Genomic DNA, 19347 nt, shown 5'->3' on the forward strand with positions numbered 1-19347 from the left:
ATTATACTGTATTTCTATGTACAGTATATGTTTTATATAAATAGTTAGTTTATGGACCATGAATTGGATATGATTGATTCAAAAGAAAAAAAATTATTTTGACATTTAGTTAATAATAGTTTTGTTTGATTATGACAGCAAGTTGATTGGGAACATACAAGGGAACGCCCCTCAGCAATTCCTGTTGAAGTTAAATCTATTGACGACACCAGCAATTTTGATGAGTTCCCAGAAGTTGATATCAAATTGCGTAAGTATTAATTATCGGAGATTATCCACTCAGGGTGAATTACATGTATGGCTTGTGTTTTCATTCTCTCACTGTTGAGGTAATGTTATTTTTTACAATCACATTTTTATAGGACGATAAAATATTACAACTGATGGACATAATGCAGCTTGTGGGGTTCTGAGGCCACATTTAATTTTTCAGTGATGAGCACAGATTATTAGTAAAAATATAAGTTGCATTTAGATCAAAACAAACACTATAGTAAAGGTACAGAAGTTATTATTTTTTACTAGTAATTTCACTTATAATTTTTTTAGTCTGAGAATCTGTTTTTCACATAGTTTTGTTTTGTTTAGTTTTCTAAGATAAACCACCATGTCAGTATCTTATTGCCTTTCTTGAATATTAAGAGTAGCTGTAACACTTCCAAATTTACACCTGAACGTGCTGAAGACTTTACATCAGTGCTCCAAACTTTTGCTAAAGATTTCCACATGTTGGTTTAGCAGTGTATAAGGTGAAGTTTTTGTCACTATATTACACAAATCGACAAAGTGTAAATGATTTATGGTTGCCTGTAATAGCGCTTTTTGCCTTTTCTTGCTGTCAGCCATTGTACCTGCATCCTAATTTAAGTAGAGTGAAGTAAATGCATGATGCTAGTTTTTAATTGAAGTGCAGTCAAAGCAAAGGAGGAGTTAAGACAATGTTTCCATATAACTAACACCATGGAGGGAAGTAAGTGCAGTTTTTATTATACATTGTAGTACTGATTGCTATACCTGACCTTGGAGAGACATACTCCATGGTTTCAGCATGGTAGTTATGGAGATTAAGTGAATGATTTAAATGTACTGTACTGATGGTTGTACTGTGTGGTAAGTTGATGCATAGAAGCTCACTGTTAAAAGCTTGCCTCGGAAATTTTCATTACCAGGTAATTTATATACGGAATTCATATTATGTGAAGTTCAGGTATGTTGAAATTGTGTTGGGATGTTACTGGAGCAAAGAAAACAACTGGGATCTCATGATTTGCATGTTAATTTCCTATGGGAACAAAATTAAACATAACCAAACAAACCTCAACTGCAGTTTTGTGGTATAGTGCCACCAAGTTCATTATGTTTAAGACCAGCCTAAATTATATTTTGACAATCATTAACTGATTCCATTAAAAATTTATTTGAGATATAAAGCAAGCATACATATCTTTTCAATTTGATGTATAGTTTTGGGTGAGTTTGCTCCTTTGAGGACAAGGAGCTTAGTTTTTGAAGGGTATCAGACTGTGATTGTTAATTTAGGATGTATACTCTGTTCACTTAAAGTAGTTATATGGGACGAGCAAAAGGACATTCATAATTGGCTGACACAACTGGGGTTAAGGGGGGTGGGAGTGTGGAGAGGTAGGAGTCAGTTTGCTTACGTACCATTTGTCGACTGCTCACCACTAGTGAAACACTGTCTTAAACACAGAGCTTGATTGTCTTTCTCCACTCTTTTCCTCTAGTTGTCTCTTAATTCCTTGGGGGTTTCTATCACTTACAATGATATGTTTAATATACATTGTAATAAGAGTACATTCAGGATTTAATAACAAATAATTTAAGTATAAAATCATAACAGTTTATTTACAAGGTTAGTGGATGTGTTTGTTTGTGCGTGTGAGAGAGAGAGAGAGGATATCATCACTGTATTATTATTTGGGCAAATCCTTCAATCACTGTCATCATCAATTTTAATTACAAATGATTCAAATACATGTTCCCTAGCCACATCTTTTTTCCTGTAATCATCATCTACTTTCTTGGTATGTTTAGTACACGTTCTCTAGTCTATTTCAGTCACTTTACCAATTGCCTCTCTTGTCAATTTCTTTACTGTTTTCATAGATTGATCTGAATTGGAATTATTTTTTCTGGCATCTCTTAATTTGTGACCATATGAGCTTAATTGAGTTAAACTGGCAGTAATATCATGGCCATGCGCATGGGCTATTTTGTCTATTTTATAAGTTTGTTTTTCTTTGTGGCACTTTCCTATTTGCAACAGTTCAGGCTTCATCAAAGATGGATCCTGTGTGATGTCATATGATAAATATGCCTACCGGCCTCAATTTCTCTTGATTTGCTGGCGTGGATGGCAGTACTCTGAATATCAAACGATTCCATACAGTTGTCTGCTGCTCACTGGCATTGAAACATATATGGTACTGTATAGTGTAATAATATAAATTATATAAAAATAGTGGAAAGTATTACATTTCTTTAGTTTGAGCTTATTGTCAGCTAATTAAAACAGCCACGTAATTCAACAAGTTGAAGAATGGTGGAAGGTTATGAACAAATGTGCCGTGATTGTAGGATTTGGAGAAGTATTGGAATGTCCCATCCTGATATACAGTGCAGTTATTATTATTATTATACAGCACTAGTTTTGACAACTAAATTTTTTCAGAAATGGCGAATTTAGATGACTCAGAAAATAATTTATAATATAGATTACATATTACTTTCAGAAGACAAAATTATTATTGGGATGAGAATGAGTGCTAGTTGTATCGTGACAGATTTTTAAGTTTATATGGGTTAAGGGTATTGGGATTATTATACTTGTGATATCCTTATTCTTAATGTGAGGAATACAAATTATGATAGAGATAGACAATTAGATGGATATCAGGCATGGGGACGAAGCCAAAGCCGTTGGAATGTTTTGAAGCTGAAGCCAGACATTAAAAAGTCATGAAGCCAAAGCCAAGGCTTTTCAATACTTCCTGGAACCTTAACACCATTATTTATATATTATACTATATTACCTTATGTTGACTGGGACATGTATGGTATTCTAAGTTGCAGCAGGGCTTTGAGATAAGCTGACTTTATTTTAAGCCGATTGTTTGGGGTAAGTTTTGACCCTCTCTATAGGCTGAAAAGGGTTACTTATAGTAACAATTTATTTTACTAAATTTATTTTATCCACAATACGTAAACATAGTAATTTACAGTCACAAAACACAGAGAAACGTTAGAACGAATCATCATAAGGTTTTCAAAAGTACAAAGCGATCTAATGTCAGGTCACAGCCGTTTAGTATCCCTGATCTCTTCCAACATTCAGGTCAGGTCCTTGTGAGAATAGACTAGTTAGGGATAACTTGTGATGCCAGTGTGGATTTCAATATAAGGTCAGATCAAGGTTATGTGGTCAACTCACACTTGACCCGACCTCACCTAAAATTTACCCTCCCCAGCACTACATGGATTAGAGATTTTGACCTGAAACAATATGTTCTTATGTCAGCACTGCTCACTGACATGCTGGTCAGTAATTTTGGCAATGACATGACAACCCATGTCACTTATCAAGTCAGGTCAAAATTGCACCACCTTGGATCTGCCACAAATTTGATGTACAGTAGTATTTATTAATATGATCTAAATACAATTATATACTATGATCAGTGGGTCTGTATAAAGATGAAAATCCAAAGTAAGGCCTGTGACTTTGAATCTGAAGCCAGTGCTATGTCTTTGGCTTCGAAACTGAAGGCAAGTCCAGAAAGCATGGCTTCCAAAAACCGAAGCCTTTAGAAAGTTTTGAAGCCGAAGGCAAGTCCAAAAAGCATGGCTTCCAGAAGCCGAAGTTAGCTTCAGCCCCATGCCTGATGGATAGACAACAGTTTCTCCTTAGTGTTAATCGCTTGCAAAAAATGAACAGTTTCCTGATGTTTGAACAGATTTGTGGCCTGATAAGGACTGTACCAGAATTACACACCACGATGCGTGTGTTGGAAGCCCACTTCATCCGGCTTTGAAAAAACCGCATCTTAGCTCACTGGTCAAATTTCACAACAATATTTTTAGCATGTGCAATACTCTTAATATTGGCAGTTACTCATTACAAGCACAACAGGTTCTGTGATTTAACTTCAGTAGGATTATGCATTGTTTCTTCACAAGTGCTTATTATTGGTCATGTCTTTTGCAAATTCTTTGGCCTGACTGTCTCCAATTTGCATATTTTACTTTTTTGGATGATTGTTTTGGGGGACCATGAGTTGCTGCTTGAGGCTTAGTTACCTGTAACATATTGGGAATTATGATATTACCTGGAGTGTCTAAGGTCACTAGATCATATGCATGATGACTCCCTCTGATCTGCAATGTACATAAATGAGCATCTTGATGTTTAGTAAGAAATTTTACAAGCTGGAAGTAGATCATGACAACATAAGAAATATTATGTAGTTTGAAAATGAATTATTTAATCAGTTTCAAAATTTGTCCAACAATTTGGAGTGCCTGGTAGATTGGCCAGCCTGAGATGGCCTATGCAGATGCTTCAGTTTTCGAATTGTTTATTCAAGCATTGTACGTATTAATTTTCTCAAATAAGATCGAGAATTCGTTTTCTGTCGCCCATTACCCTAGAGATTTGGTGACTGCTACTTTAAAAGATTTGACAAGGAGAGGCGTAAACTCAGTTTCACACTAGTTATATCGTGTGAAATGTTCTCATAATAAAGGCAGTGATATGATTAAGGGATTATGATTGAAAAGGCTATTTCTAGTGAAATCTGCTTTGGAAACTTAAATATACTTTTGCAATCTTTCAAATTCTAGTAATACTTTTTAAATTCATTAACACCAAAAAACTCAACCGATATACAACTGTTTAAAATAGTGATATCTCCGTTAGCCAGAAAAATTGGTGCAGAACACTTTCAGGAATGAGAGATTCCTGGTAAGGAGACGACTCTCTCTCAGCCGGGAAAAAAAATCCCTCATCCCCAGACTTTTACGGGTAACGGAAAAATTTTCATTGAAGTTCCAGAATGATGCATTATTTCATCACCCAAAGCCAGAAAAAAAAAATCCCTCATCCCTGGAATTTCCTGGGTAATGGAAAAATATTCTCACAAGTTCCAAAAATTGTGCATTACATGACCTCTCGAACCCAGAAAAATATCCCCCATCCCTGGAATTTTGCGGTTACCAGAAAAATTTTCTCTGGGTTTCTGGAAAAAGTCCCTAATTTTCATCTCTCAAACCTGGAATAAAAATGTCCCTTCCCTGGAATTTTCTGTATACCGGGAAATTTTTCTCATGATTTCCAAGAAAATTTGCCCCTCTGAAAATCGTTCCCAAGGCCATAATTTTTTGTAAAATTCTGATTTTGAGAACGATTTTCTGATGGGGGGTAGTTGAATTTTTTATGCAGTTTTATTTATACAGCGAAACTCCTCAACTTACAACCTACTCGCCTTATGACCACCCAGACATATGACCGCCCCAGTTATACCAAATTTTTTTCAAATTACGTATTTTCGAGTCCAGACGTTAGCGCTATGTACTGACAAAAACAATTTTGTAATTCCCTTTAAAATGGCTGGTATGCTTAAAAGTGAGAGTTTTGTGGTGCTGAGAAGAAAATGAGACACCCACTTTAGATTTTCCATGTATTATCTTCGCATTTTCGACTTACGACCTGGATTTGGGTCCCTAACCCCATCGTAAGTCGAGGAGGGCTGTCAAAAAGTTTTAGTCATTCATAGTAAAAAATAGAGATGTCCATTACACAAACCAACAACGAGACTTTCTTTTGGTAAATGTGTAGATAAAATTTTCACACATTATCAGAGGAAAGAACTTTCAATACACAAATTTTCTTGTTATAAATTTCCAGTAGTACTTCCATCTTTTGTCCCAGTTTGAGATAATGAGGAGCTTTGTATGATGTAAGTTGAGTGAAATGCATGGAAATTTTTATTTTGTGGAATAGTATGTGGTGAGACAGTACAGTAGAATTCCAGTTATTTGGTATCCAGGCAACCAGTAGATGCAACTAATTGGCACCAAAATGAAAGAATAATAATTATAATAAAAATTCCTCCCAAATCAACTAGAATCGTAAGTTTGAATACCTCGTGCAATGGGGATGAACTGCCCTATTTATTGTTACGATAAACAAAATCTATATATGGCATATCATAAAATACAGTAGCACACATTTATGTACAAAAAATTGCTCCTTCCACACTCAAACCATCCTCTGGGTGAAATGACACAGTTCAGGCAGTCACCCAGCTGACTCACAGACGTGTGTGGCTGCCATGCTGGCTGTGTGTATATTGTAACGGTGTAACCCACCTCTTCAACACACATTCACTTCCCACATATACACATCGATGCTCTTCATTTTTCTTATTTTATAGTTTTATACTGTATAATATTTCTTTATTTCTAAGCCACATTATAGTATTGTAATGATTTTTCCACAACTTTTATATAGTTTCATTGCAAGTATCAATACTGTATACAAGGTGGCTGGGCTGGCGAGTCGGCGACGTAGTTATAGCCAAGGCCTTGGCTATAACCGCCTCCACATAGGTTCACTTATCACAAATGCATACTCATGTTCTTCATTTTTCATATTTTCTAATTTTATACTATATTTTCCTTATTTCTAAGCCACATTAGAGTATTGTAATGATTTTTCAACAACTTTTATAGCCCACCACCTTCACACACGTTCACTTTCCACATATGCACACCCATGTTCTTCATTTTCAATTTTATAGTTTAATATTATATTTTCTTTATTCGCTAAGCCACATTGTTTATATCGAGTGGAATAAGTGTTAAAGAAGTCCGTTTTTCTGAGACACGAATTTGCAAGTTCAGCCTGTAGCTCTGTGTATTGGGAGATCCTAAAAGTGAGTTTCAACTAACTGGAGAAACTCTTTATCCAGCACCTCTCAATCCCCATAGGTGCTGGATAATTGGGATTCTACTGTACAATATCTCAAAGAAGTATGTGTCCATACTCTATGTGAAACATTATGAGACCACAGATGATAGATAGTGGGACATGCATTTACTTGGTAAATAGTTTAATATAAATAATAAAAAAATATATATTATTTTGGTGTAATCAATAGGATGTTCAGTTACCAGGTGTAGTAAGGTCAGTATGCCACAGAGCCATGCATACCAACCCTCCCAAGACATCATGAGTTGCATGTAGCATTTCAGAAGTCATCTGACCCATATTGGGGTGAGGATGACTTATGTCACTTCATCCCTTTGAGATGTATTAATGTTTTTTTGTATCTCAATAAACGTATCAATCTGACCCATCCTGGCAGACACTTTTTGAGATATTGTACATGTATTATGTAATTAAAAAATAATGGTTAAAGAAAGGTAATTTAGTAGTGAGAATATTTATAAGTAAAGGCAAGTGTGTTTTCACTTGTGTTTGGAAAAGACTCGACATTTTTAAGTCTAAAGTGAATACAACTATTGTGTAGGTATGTACGTACATGGAAATGTATGATATTGAGATGTTAAAGTTTAAATATTTTTGTTGAATTTTAGGTTTTATACTATATTTTTAGTACTGCACTACAGTAGTTCCTTAGAGCAATATGACACTTCTTTTATTTCAGCCTCATTTTTAAAAGGCATATTTTACAAAGCTGTCCAGATTTTTTCCAAAACTACTGACATACTGTAGACTAAAGATGGGAACACTTAATGGGAGAATATAAAGTGACTAGGTGAACTATCTGAATTAAGTCTTATTCAGATAATAATGCTACCATTAACCAGCTATGCATCTGTAGTTATTTCATTTATTTTGAGATACAGTGACTACAGTACTGCAAGTAGTCTGCAAGTTGATTGTTTGATGGCTGTGATATTTTCTCATGAATGGGAGATACCTCATCATCAGCTTGGAATTTTAATGAAACTTAGAAAATAATATTACATACAGCATGCCCTGGCAATTCGTGGATTTTTAATTCGCGGACCTTGATTATTCATGGATGACACCCTCGATGTACCCAAGAATGTCTAAGGGTAGTTTTAAAGTTGCTGGCATTATTGCGGCCGGGACAGGGAGCCATTCATTCTAGAAACAGTAATTTCTTTTACCTGTACTGTATTGTTTGTGTGTGTGTAGATGCAAACACACAAAACACATACAAATAAATAATAATGGGAAAATCCTCTCACAAATAATTAGAAACAAGACAACATAATGTATACAAAATATGAGAGTACCCTCAAGTCAACTCTGTGCTTTGTTATTAAAGTTGACTTGAGAGTAGACTCTCACATTTTGTTGTCTTGTTTTAATTATTTGTGAGAGGATTTTCCCATTATTATTTATTTGTATGTGTTTTGTGTGTTTGTGTCTCCACAAACATATATAGTAATATCTCCGTTGGCTGGAATCCCTCAAACCCGGAACTCTCCAATAGCCTGAATTGAAATTTTCTCTGAAAATCATTCCCAAAACCAGAGTTTTCCGGAAAATTCCAGCTTTGGGAAAGATTTTCTGAGGGGCATGTTTTCCAGAAAATATTTTGAGAAAATTTACCCAGCACCCGGAAATTTCCGGGGATGGGGGATATTTTTCCGGGTTTGAGAGATGATATAATGGGCAATTTCTGGAATTTCTAAGAACATTTTCCATTACCAGGAAAATTCCGGGGATGAGGGATCTTTCCCACCTTTGAGAGAGTCGTCTCATTACCCTGAAATCTCTCATTCTCGAAAGTGCTTTGCACCAATTGTTCCGGCTAATGGAGATATCACTGTATATAATACAGGTAAAAGAAATAATTGTCCTAACGGCAAACACATAAAGAGAATATACATTTCTTTGCACACGAAACCACACACACACACACACACACACACACACACACACACACACACACACACACACACACCCCCGGTCAGCAAATGTTATTCACGGATTTGGCTATTAGCAGCCATTTTGATAACCTATCCCCCACGAATTTTAAGGGCATGCTGTATATCTATGCTAAAGCTATGCAGAAAGTCCCTGATTTAGTGCTTTAAGGACTAAGTTTGCTGCTGTAAGTTGGTTCTGTATTATTCCACTTCTCAATATGTGATCAGTGTAAACTTGAAGGTCACTAATTTATTCAACTTACTAGAGAGTATTTAAGGGAATGCTGTAATTCTAGTTATTTTGTCATGACAAGCCACATAAGGACCTTTACCCCTCTTGTGAAATTTTCTTTATATTGCATAACTTGGATGACTGATCCTTGCTGATGTTTCTTGAGTTTTAGATATTGGTAAGATGGTCATGTTAATTTATTATCTTGAACAGGGCAGCAAAACCACTTACTTTTCAGTTGATGTGAACAAAACCTATCTGTACCTAACCAAAGCTACCTTAGAATCACTAATATTTGTCTAGGTTAGGATAGGTTTGGGTTCTCTGATTAAACAAAGAAATAAGTGTTTCGCATTCCTGTTTGTGGTAATTTCTAATGCTGGCCATTGTAAAAGGTAACGTTAGTGTAAGTAAGTGGCAACTACTTCACTTGTGTGATGTTGAAGTAACATGCAGAATTCTTCACCAGATGTTTCAAGCATTGAAACTGGGTATTTTGATGTTTAACTATTAACTATAATGCTTGAGAAAGTTCTTGTATGTTCAACTGTACTGTATTTGAAATACAAGAAAATGCATCCATGATAATAACATATGAATAGTAAAGAGCTAATAATTTTATTGGCTGTTTACACAACTTTATTGCAGTATTATGGTTTATATTCAGCTGATGATCTTATGTGATGTCTTACTCCCATTGGGAGCTTCCCTCTGAGGGGATGGTCACAACAGAAGAGCTTCCAGGCTGCCCTACACTCAATATCTCCTATACCTTCTCCATTCCCTTTCCTGTTTTCATGTACATACTGTTACAACTTTTCCTCCAATGGTGTGGCAGCATCCCTTACCCTATGCACCTGTTAAACTATTTCAGCTCACCTTTTGTACCAACTTATCCTCCCGCACCCATCTCATTTGTTCATACCTTTTTAGAGAATCCCTTTCTTAAACTCCATCACATTGTTGTTAACACCCTCTTTTTTTTTATTCTCTAACATTTCAAAAACACCATATACATCACTGTTTCTTATCCTGTTCATACTGTTGGCTTCAGATGCAGCCATAAGGTAATGCATTACTAAAGCTTAAATTTTTGGCCAGTTTGCTTTACTCCAAGTCAATGTTTCATGTATTGTTCTCTTGTTGATTTCATTCACCACCATGCTGTTTTTACATTGCATTCCCAAATATAGTTTAATTCCTTATACTGTACTCGATATCCTTTTTTATACGGTTTACGAAGATCCACAATGTCAAACTCCCTGCTTGCAAATTTATATTATTTTTATCTTCCTATCATTTACTTTCACTTTCCTTCTATCAAATACCATGTTAAACTCACTTCATTATCATATCCCCCTTTCTTGAATGCTTTTCCTGTTGTTGTATCACTCAGGAGGGAAAAAATAATGAAGAGAATTTCTGTTTATAGACATGACAGAAGAGTATTTACTGTTTCATAATTATTTTACTGTACAGTATTTTCACTTCATATAATCCCGAAGATAATAAATTTAAATGATAAGCTACTATTAAGCAGTTCTTACAATACTTGCTACTTCCCAAAATTTTAGGGAATTTTTCCTTAGTATTTAATTGACACATATACATTATATGTGTGTATATCAATATATCTTTATCTATTTAGACCCGCATTCAGCAGACTCTCGACTGTCCATCATGGTTGGGAGCAAGGCTTTAGCTGATGGTAAATACAGTAATTACAGATACTTGGGGAAGAGGGGGAGCATGTGCATGTGTCTATGTACACACACACACACACACACACACACACACACACACACACAAACAAACATACACACACATATACACACACACCTACACACACATACACACACACACACACACCTACCCACACACACACACCTACCCACACACACACACCTACCCACACACACACACCTACACACACCTAACACACCTACACACACACACACACCTACACACACATATACTCTTAACTATTTTCTATGGTAGGGAGACATTTGGAGAAGAATCTGCATGGGCCATCCTGGATTACACTGTATACATGCATTTTGAAATTATTTAACTATTTTCCTGCTCCTTTAACCTCATCCAGTTTCCAACTTTACAAAATAAATAAAAGTATTTACCATTTTAAAGATTTACATCATATATGGTTTTATTATGCCTTGTATTTAGAAGTTTATGTAGTTTGGAAAAAATAAATAAAATGTTTTTCTTCTATTTCTTACAGCTGCTTCTCCACCAGTAAAGGAAGGCGAGGCAGGATACAAGGACTGGGTCTTCATCAATTACACCTACAAACGGTTTGAAGGTCTCACTCAGAGAGGTCTAATACGTCCATAGGCCAAAACATGTTGCAATTCACAATTTGTGACAGAAGGACTCTTCATAGAAACAGACCCATGCAATGAATATTATGATGGGTCATGTACAAGGTTTGTGACAACAAACATTTGACCTGGAGCTTGTGATAAGGTGAAATGTGATGTTGAGTGTAACATTTAACATCTCGGGTCTTGTGGCCTGAACAGTGGTCTGAAAAAAAAAACATTCATATAAAGAGTGACTGATAGTATAAATCTTAATGAGACAGTGCTAGTTGCATTAAGAGGGATGCAATCTAGGGAAAAGATGGTGAGGTACAATAGCAGGGGCTCAGGATAAATAAACTATGCTGAATAGTTTCTCAGGTCTTAAGACTCAGCTTTATTCCTTTCAACTTAGAGAACAGTGCCACAAAAAATTGGCACTTATATCAAACAATCTCCCACCTTTTCCCCTCTTTTTTTTTTTTTTTTTTTTTTTTTTTTTTTTTAGTGTTCACACACCTTACAAACATGGCACTATACATGAAGTACATATATTGCCATGTGTTGTGCCCAACCACTAGAGTTGGTAGAGAACACAAGTAGTTCACCAGCAGGTCACGATGTGTTGGTGTTGTACATCACTGTTTCCCACTATGTGAGAAATAGCTCTTACATCTTTTCTTGTAAGATATTTTTTATTTGTCATTTTATAATTTTTATGATTATGGGACCCAGTGATTTTTTTTTCTTTTTTCTCAAGTGTGATTAGAAACTTATGTTTCATTAATCATTGTGTGAATATTGCATTATAATTTTAATGTGATTTTAGCTAAGCCTTACAGCTGAAGACAGACTGTGATAGAATCCCAGCAAAACAGTGATTGAATGTCCCCTTCAGTGATATATTTTAAGTTTTATCACCTTAAACTTTTCAAGGTTTTATGTTTTGGTTTTCACTGGTAAACCAGTGTGAGATGAACTTATTCAACACCTTTGGACTGCAGAAAACCAAGAACATGGATATCCAGAACTGTGCAGATATGAAAGCAAGTGACATCTAAATATAAACTGACCAAGATTTATGTTTGGGATAAATGTTGACATTGGGCATGATTTGATCAGTATTTAATAGTATTTGCCAGTCCTTTTCATTTATACCTTCTCCATTTCATCTCATGTTTTAGTATTTATTTGTTTCATATTGCATCATTTTGACAGAAATGAAAAAGAAGTGGCATATATGAAATGAAAGATGTTAGTATTTGTTGATTTGTTAATGGTAAATAAATTTTTTGCGCAATAATACTTCCCCTTCCAAGCCATGGTTGTGAGCATGCATATTTTTTTTTTATGTTTAAAGTCTGAATATTGAATACTGTGAGAAATTTCTTTGCTTTAAGTGAAGAATTAATAGTGCTGTTACTTTGCAAGCATTGACCATAGGGTATTTTATAGTTCAAAAATTTGCAAGAGGACTTCTTGATTTGTCTTATTTGGTTTACTTTTTCAGTTTTTTTAATGCATAATAATATCCCACTTTAACTGTTTGTATCTTCAAAGTAGCAAATAAACATTAACCGATTAGTAAAGAAAGCCTGTATTAGTATTAGAACTCAACAATCACAGTCACTGTGTTATTACCACACACACTGGTGTAAGTACAATTGGGTTGTCCATGTTAGATTTTGTTTTAATTTTGGATGGGGATAGTTATATTAAATGTTTAGTATAAGGAAAGATTAAGTTGGAATCCTTCTTTCTTTCAGATGATGTTACTTAATGCAATCTTTAATATATTTTAGACAAGATGTTACCATTTAGAATTCATGTAGTGAATAGATTTCTCTTTCAAGAAAACCAGGTAAGTCACTGTAGTAAATGTGGCTGATGAGTGCTAACAGGATACACACAGTAGCAACTGGTTGGACTTGGGCTGTCCCTCCCCTCCAGTACAGATAGGATCACATTTTAGTTCAACTTTTGTAATTTATTTTATTGTACATATTCTATTCTTTAAAAATAAATCCCTAGATTGTGTTGAATGTGTTGCACATTAGCAGTTGAATGAATACTAGACTAATAATTAGATATTTATTTTGAAGTCTGTCTGAGTTTGTTGATGGCTATTATTAGTTTAAAATGTAGCTGTATGTGAAATGTGTTCAATTTATACCTAAACTATTCAAAATTTGGTGTTGATTAATCATACTCAGCTGTGAGTATATTCCCAGGATTCAGACAATTTCATTATGTTTTATGGAAAGATCTTGCTTTGATTGTTCATATTAATGTTATTAAATAATAGTTGAGTTTTGGAAACAGAAAAAATGACAAAAAGATATTTTCAACACTCAAACAGGTTGACAGTATCACACAATGAAGGTTTAGATTGAACATCAGGTAGAGTGCTGATGTTGCAGTAGGAATGTGAGTGTGCTGTTTGTGTCGCAGAGGTTTGTGGTGCAAGTAATTTATTTTTTTATTTTTTTTTTTAACCTTGACATCTGATTGGGAAGGCTGTTTAAACATTCTACCAATTAAGATGTGCCTACATTGTAAATAGAGATTCTGTTGTAGATACTAATTTTGGGCTTCATTGTATGAAAAGACTCGAACATCTCATCCTCCATGAAGATATAGAGTCCTTTTAGAATATATATGTGGAGGTTAAAATAAGTAAGGTAACTACAGACTTGCTAACCACTAAGCCTTAACTCCAGTGTTAATAGCCTCAGCATAGTGCAGTTCAAGGGTGTATTTCTCAGCATCTAGATAGATTATACTGTTTTGCTACAAGTTTATAGTGTCTCTGAATAAAAATACATTCCTCATGATGTAAGTAATGACTGTCAAGATTATGCCACATTGTATCTGGCATTGTACAGTAATACGTCTTGTTATTGATAAGTAAATCTCCTAAAAACTTTATAGCTCTCCTGAGAGTGCATAAGTACCGTCCGTGGGACATGTATTGTGGAGTAAAAGGGTAAGAAACATTGATTTATATTAGTTAACCCCATATCACTTGATTTAAAATCTTATTTCTATGAGAATTAGGCAGTAATCAGATAACACAGGGATATTTACAATCTGTAATCATAAACAACCAGTGTATTTTTCAGTAATCTAAATTGTATAGTTGTTTCATCAGGTATCATTTTAGGCATAAACTAATACTGTAATGATCAAACTGCTTTGCCAGAGAAACTATTTTTCCTAGTGAGGAACAACAGTAATCTTATATGACCAGTTTCCTTTATTATTACTCTGAATATAACCAAGTCATAAGAAAAAGGCCTGGGCACAATTGCCATACTGGCTTACCTCCCTTTGCACAGTAAAATAGTTTCACGGCAGATGTAATGTGTAAGAGAATTCTACTTTCTGGGATTAGTATCTAAGGCATAAAGCAGTTGAACACTAATTTACCCTTAACAAGTGTTATAACAACTTGCCCGTTATCACTAAAGGAGCCCATTTTGTTTTGTGTAACTAACAATTTGTGGCTCCTACCGTGGGGGTTCCAAGGGAGATCTCGTGTAAATATAGAGACAGCAGTAGCTCCTGTAACTAGTCACCAATAAAAGAATAATATAACCTAACTCTCCTTTTACTATTCTCAACTAGTTCATTGTAATCTACATGAGTACATGTATGTGAAATACACTGTATGTGTCTGTCTATGTTTAATGCATTTCCACAGTTTTGCAGAGAAAGAGCTGAAATTTGGTAGGGTGGTGTCTTGGGGATGGTCGTGCGCTATCTCCTGTCCCTCCACATGGGCCAACCACAAACCCCCACAGGCGAGTTATCCATAGTTTTGAGATAGAAAGCTGAAATTTGGTAGGGAGGTGCAGGTGGGTTGTCTCTTTTTCCTCCACCTGGGTGTAGCCTGGTAACTCAGCTAATACCTTACAAATTTATAGTTTGAAGTATATAGTGACTGTTAACATCAGCTCCTAGATCTGTGACCAGCTATGTGAGGCTAAAGAGAAAGAATGTAATTTTGTAGTGAATACATCACACAACAGCTAGTGGAGTGAAATGTAAAAGGTGTTTGGTGTAAACGAGTCCACAGTGCCGTATATAAAAAAAAAATTAACAAGCAATTCGTGATTCTGTTCAAGCGAGTGCTCCTGCAAGTGTTAAAGTGGCGCAGGTTGTTCATGACAAGGACATAGTGAACGTTTGGATTGAGGACCAGATTTTTGGCAGTCTAACAAAAGGACATGGGTAACTGCAAGCATTCCTGGATTGGTTCCTTAAATGCACCTTCCCATAAGTGGAAAAACACTTTGTTTCCAAGAAGATGGAATTCTAGGTATTATTATTGATAGATAATGCATCAGGTCACCCAGAAAGTTTTCAGTTTAGCCATCCAGGTGTAGAGATAGTGTCCCTACCCTCTAACACCACTGGTTTTATTCAGCCTCTTGATCAGGGTGTAATACCCCACTTCAAGGCATATTACACCCAATGCTCTTTTGGTCGTATCCGTAGTGCCATGGGCGCAGACCCTGACCTTGATGGTAGCAATTGTTGGAAGCGGTACAGCATTGCGGATTGCATTACCAACATCAGTGAAGCATTTAATGAACTCAAACCAGAGACAGTGAATGCTTGTTGGCAAACCTTATGGCCTGAGTATGTGAATAACTTCCAGGGATTTTCGTCCATAGTAAAGAATGTGAATGACATTGTGAGTCTTGCATGTCAGTTGGGTGGTGAGGGGTTTGTGGACATGGCTGCTGAAGATGTGGAAGAGCTGATTGGTGGGCATGGAGAGGAACTGACAGAAGAGGATTTGGAAGAGTTGGTTAAAAGTGCCGAGGAAGATTAAGCAGAAGAAATTATGGAATTGCAACAAGAAGGTTGGGGCTTGAACAATTTTGGTGAACTATTTCAATAGGTGAAGATGGTAGCTGATTTCATTGTTGACCATGACCCTTCCATGGAATAGAACCATAAGATTGTTTGAGAAATCAACCAGGTATTGTTTCCCTACTAGGAAATGTTTAAAAACCTTAAAGAAAAGAAAAAACAACTACCAATCGCAATGTTTTTCAAGAGAAAACCAGCTACTACTGCCGCCACTCCACCCTCCTCATCCCAGCCGCCCGTCACCTACTTCCCGGCCACGCTCCACCTCCCGGTCACACACCTCTCCACCACCCACCTCTCCACTACCCTCCTCTCCACCACCCACCTCTCCACTACCCTCCTCTCTACCACCCTCTCCACCAACCACCACTGCATCACCCTCTTCCAACAGTGATCCTGATGATCCCCCTAAGCTTCAGTAACCAGATGTCTCCCTATGTACAGTGCACCACTTCATCAAGCTCCAGACTTCCACATACGAATGTAAGTCATCGCTTAACATCGTGGTTCCGTTCCTGAAAACCGCAACGTTAACGGAATCAATTTTCCCCATAAGAAATAGATAAAATACAGGAGTTACGTTCCTGAGCCTCCCTTTGCCCCATGAAATACATTACATGTACAGGAATTCAATGGTATTTTTATAGAAAATACATTTAGTATAGAAATAGAAATAAACTAAATACAAATTTTGTATTGTACTCACTGATGGACGGAGGTGGTGGAGCGAGTGTGGTGGGTAGTGGAGAGGAGGAGGAGGGTGGCGAGTCACTGAGACCTGGCGGGTGGATCCTCCAGGTTTAAAACCTCCATTTTCGTAGCAAGGCTAATGGTATTGTGTTGCTTCTTCACAACACTAGCATCAGTAATACTTGATGGGCGCTTGGAAGCCATTTCTAATTGTTAGAGTACAGTATTAAGTGCAAAAACACTTAAACACACACGAACGCTGTGGAAGCCTAACGAAGACTGACGCCGCTTGGGGATGCTGTGACATTCTGCGAGTGAGAGGTAGCGCACCAAGACAAGAGAGGGTGATGCGCTGTTAAAAGTAGTCCTGACAGCGCTAAAAATGACATTATATTGAGTCGTTGGGACATAAACCGAATTATTGGGATGTATCTAAAAAGTAGCGACGTTATAACAAAACAACGTTATCGGGGGGCAGGGCCGCATTAAGCTTAATAGGGGCCTGAGGCATAGATCAACTTGGGGCCCCGTACCCTCAAGGTGTATATAAATAACAAGAACAAAATATACACAAATTTATCAATGATTTCATCAATATTAAGCTTCTGCAAAATAATGCATTTATTGTTCATAAGAGACAGAAAATTGAGACGTTGCTAGGTCATCGGTGAACGAAGTTCATGTTTTACATGCTTTAACTTCGAGAATGTTTGGATTTGGGTCCCCTTAGAGTCGGGGGGCCTGAGGCCAGTGCCTCAAGTGCCTCATGGTTAATCCGGCACTGACCGGGGGCAACGTTAAACAAGGACTTACTAGTATTGGTGACTTAAGATTCTCATTCACAGTATACGGTAGGTGTATATTAGTGCACTAAGGTAGTATATAAGTCGCTATTCGTGGTTTTGCCAATACGTGCCATTTCTTGGAAGCTACCCCTCGCGAATGGTTTACTGGACCTTCATTTGACGACCTGTATCTCTACTGGTTTTTTTTAAATAACCTGTATACTGTTTTTATTTAACCAAACTTTTAAATAAACTATTCAAGATTATTTGGGCAAAGAAAATGGTGTTTCTAACTTAGTAATCAGAACTGATTTTATAGACTACGGTATCAATATTTCTTAGGTTTTTTCGTAAAAGAATCGAGTCTCCATCATTGTATTTCGTTTAAGGATCTTTTATTGGAGCAGTCTTGTAGAGAATTTATTCGGGGTCATTATGGTACCAAATTCATTTCTCTAACACAAGTAGAGCAGATGTTGTGAATAAAAGTTTATACACGTTTTTGCTAGCCATAAATATATTTGCTAGCAGCCTCATGCCTCAAAAATGCCATCGCTTTCGTCTTTATTTATGGCATCTTTGTAGGTCATGGGTGATCTAACATTGCAAATGAGAGAAAAGGTCATATACAATGGGTGATCTGACATTGCATCAGGTCAGCACAATAACATTAGACCCACTACCGGTAATCCCTATCACACCTCCATCGCAAGTGTTAAGACATAAAAAAGTGATTACAGTTATGTATTACATTCAGTAGAGTGGACAGTGTACACTTATTGTACGCTCAAGATGACAGTACAGTAGTAGTATACATTATTTTATTTATTTACAATATATTGTACATATACAGTGGTATTTGCATCAATAAATACTGCTCTTGTGTCTGTTGGTGTGAGATGTGTAGCTTAAACTCTCTGGAAACTTTTCCAGGTAATTAATTAGAACTGCTTTTACAGACTCCGGTATCAAATTTTCTTATGTTTTTCATAAAATTATTGAGTCCCCATCATTATTGTCATGTTTTTGTGATACTGAAGTGAGCAGTGTAACTTTGAAAATGTCCGGCAAGCAATTTGCCCACCATCTTTAAGGCCAGGACAAAGGTTACACCTCCAATCCCCACTCCATCTCTAGCCTCTCTAGACTCCCCAGAGGCTGTGTGGGAGTCAGATTGATGTCTCCACTCCACCTTAAGAGTCTCCTTAGCCTCGAAGGGGACAGGTGATGATGACCAGACTTGTTCATTATGATGTGGTGAGTGTTGTTTAATTGTTTTGTAGTGTTAATAGGACCGTACAGTATTGTGGGATTTGTTTTTTTGGGTGATACATGTGAGTGTCCAACTGGCCAGGAACCTATCTCATTGAACCCTATGCTCTAACAGGGATAGATAAGTTTAAATATGTATTTTATTTCTGTTTCCACCACACATACGCACACACCCACCACTCACCTCACCCCCCACCTATTACTACTAATTTGCTGTCACTCA

General features: G+C 36.4%; 1 protein-coding gene across 4 annotated transcripts in view; it reads left to right on the forward strand.

Annotated features, from left to right (window-relative positions):
* The window catches only part of LOC121864124 (serine/threonine-protein kinase tricornered-like), an 83458-nt gene extending 68360 nt beyond the window's left edge, over window positions 1–15098 (forward strand). For 2 of the 4 annotated variants that reach the window (XM_042363045.1, XM_042363044.1), the window contains exons 10-12: window positions 139–250; window positions 10827–10886; window positions 11418–15098. In XM_042363045.1, coding sequence (XP_042218979.1) covers window positions 139–250; window positions 10827–10886; window positions 11418–11530 — 285 coding nt within the window. In that variant the 3' untranslated portion in view covers window positions 11531–15098. The remainder of the gene's footprint in view (window positions 1–138; window positions 251–10826; window positions 10887–11417) is intronic. The other 2 variants (XM_042363047.1, XM_042363046.1) reach the window with 1 other exon arrangement.
* Window positions 15099–19347: the final 4249 nt, after the last annotated feature.

The sequence above is a fragment of the Homarus americanus genome, unplaced genomic scaffold, assembly GCF_018991925.1.
Source record: "Homarus americanus isolate GMGI-L3 unplaced genomic scaffold, GMGI_Hamer_2.0 scaffold26351, whole genome shotgun sequence".
Taxonomy (NCBI): domain Eukaryota; kingdom Metazoa; phylum Arthropoda; class Malacostraca; order Decapoda; family Nephropidae; genus Homarus; species Homarus americanus.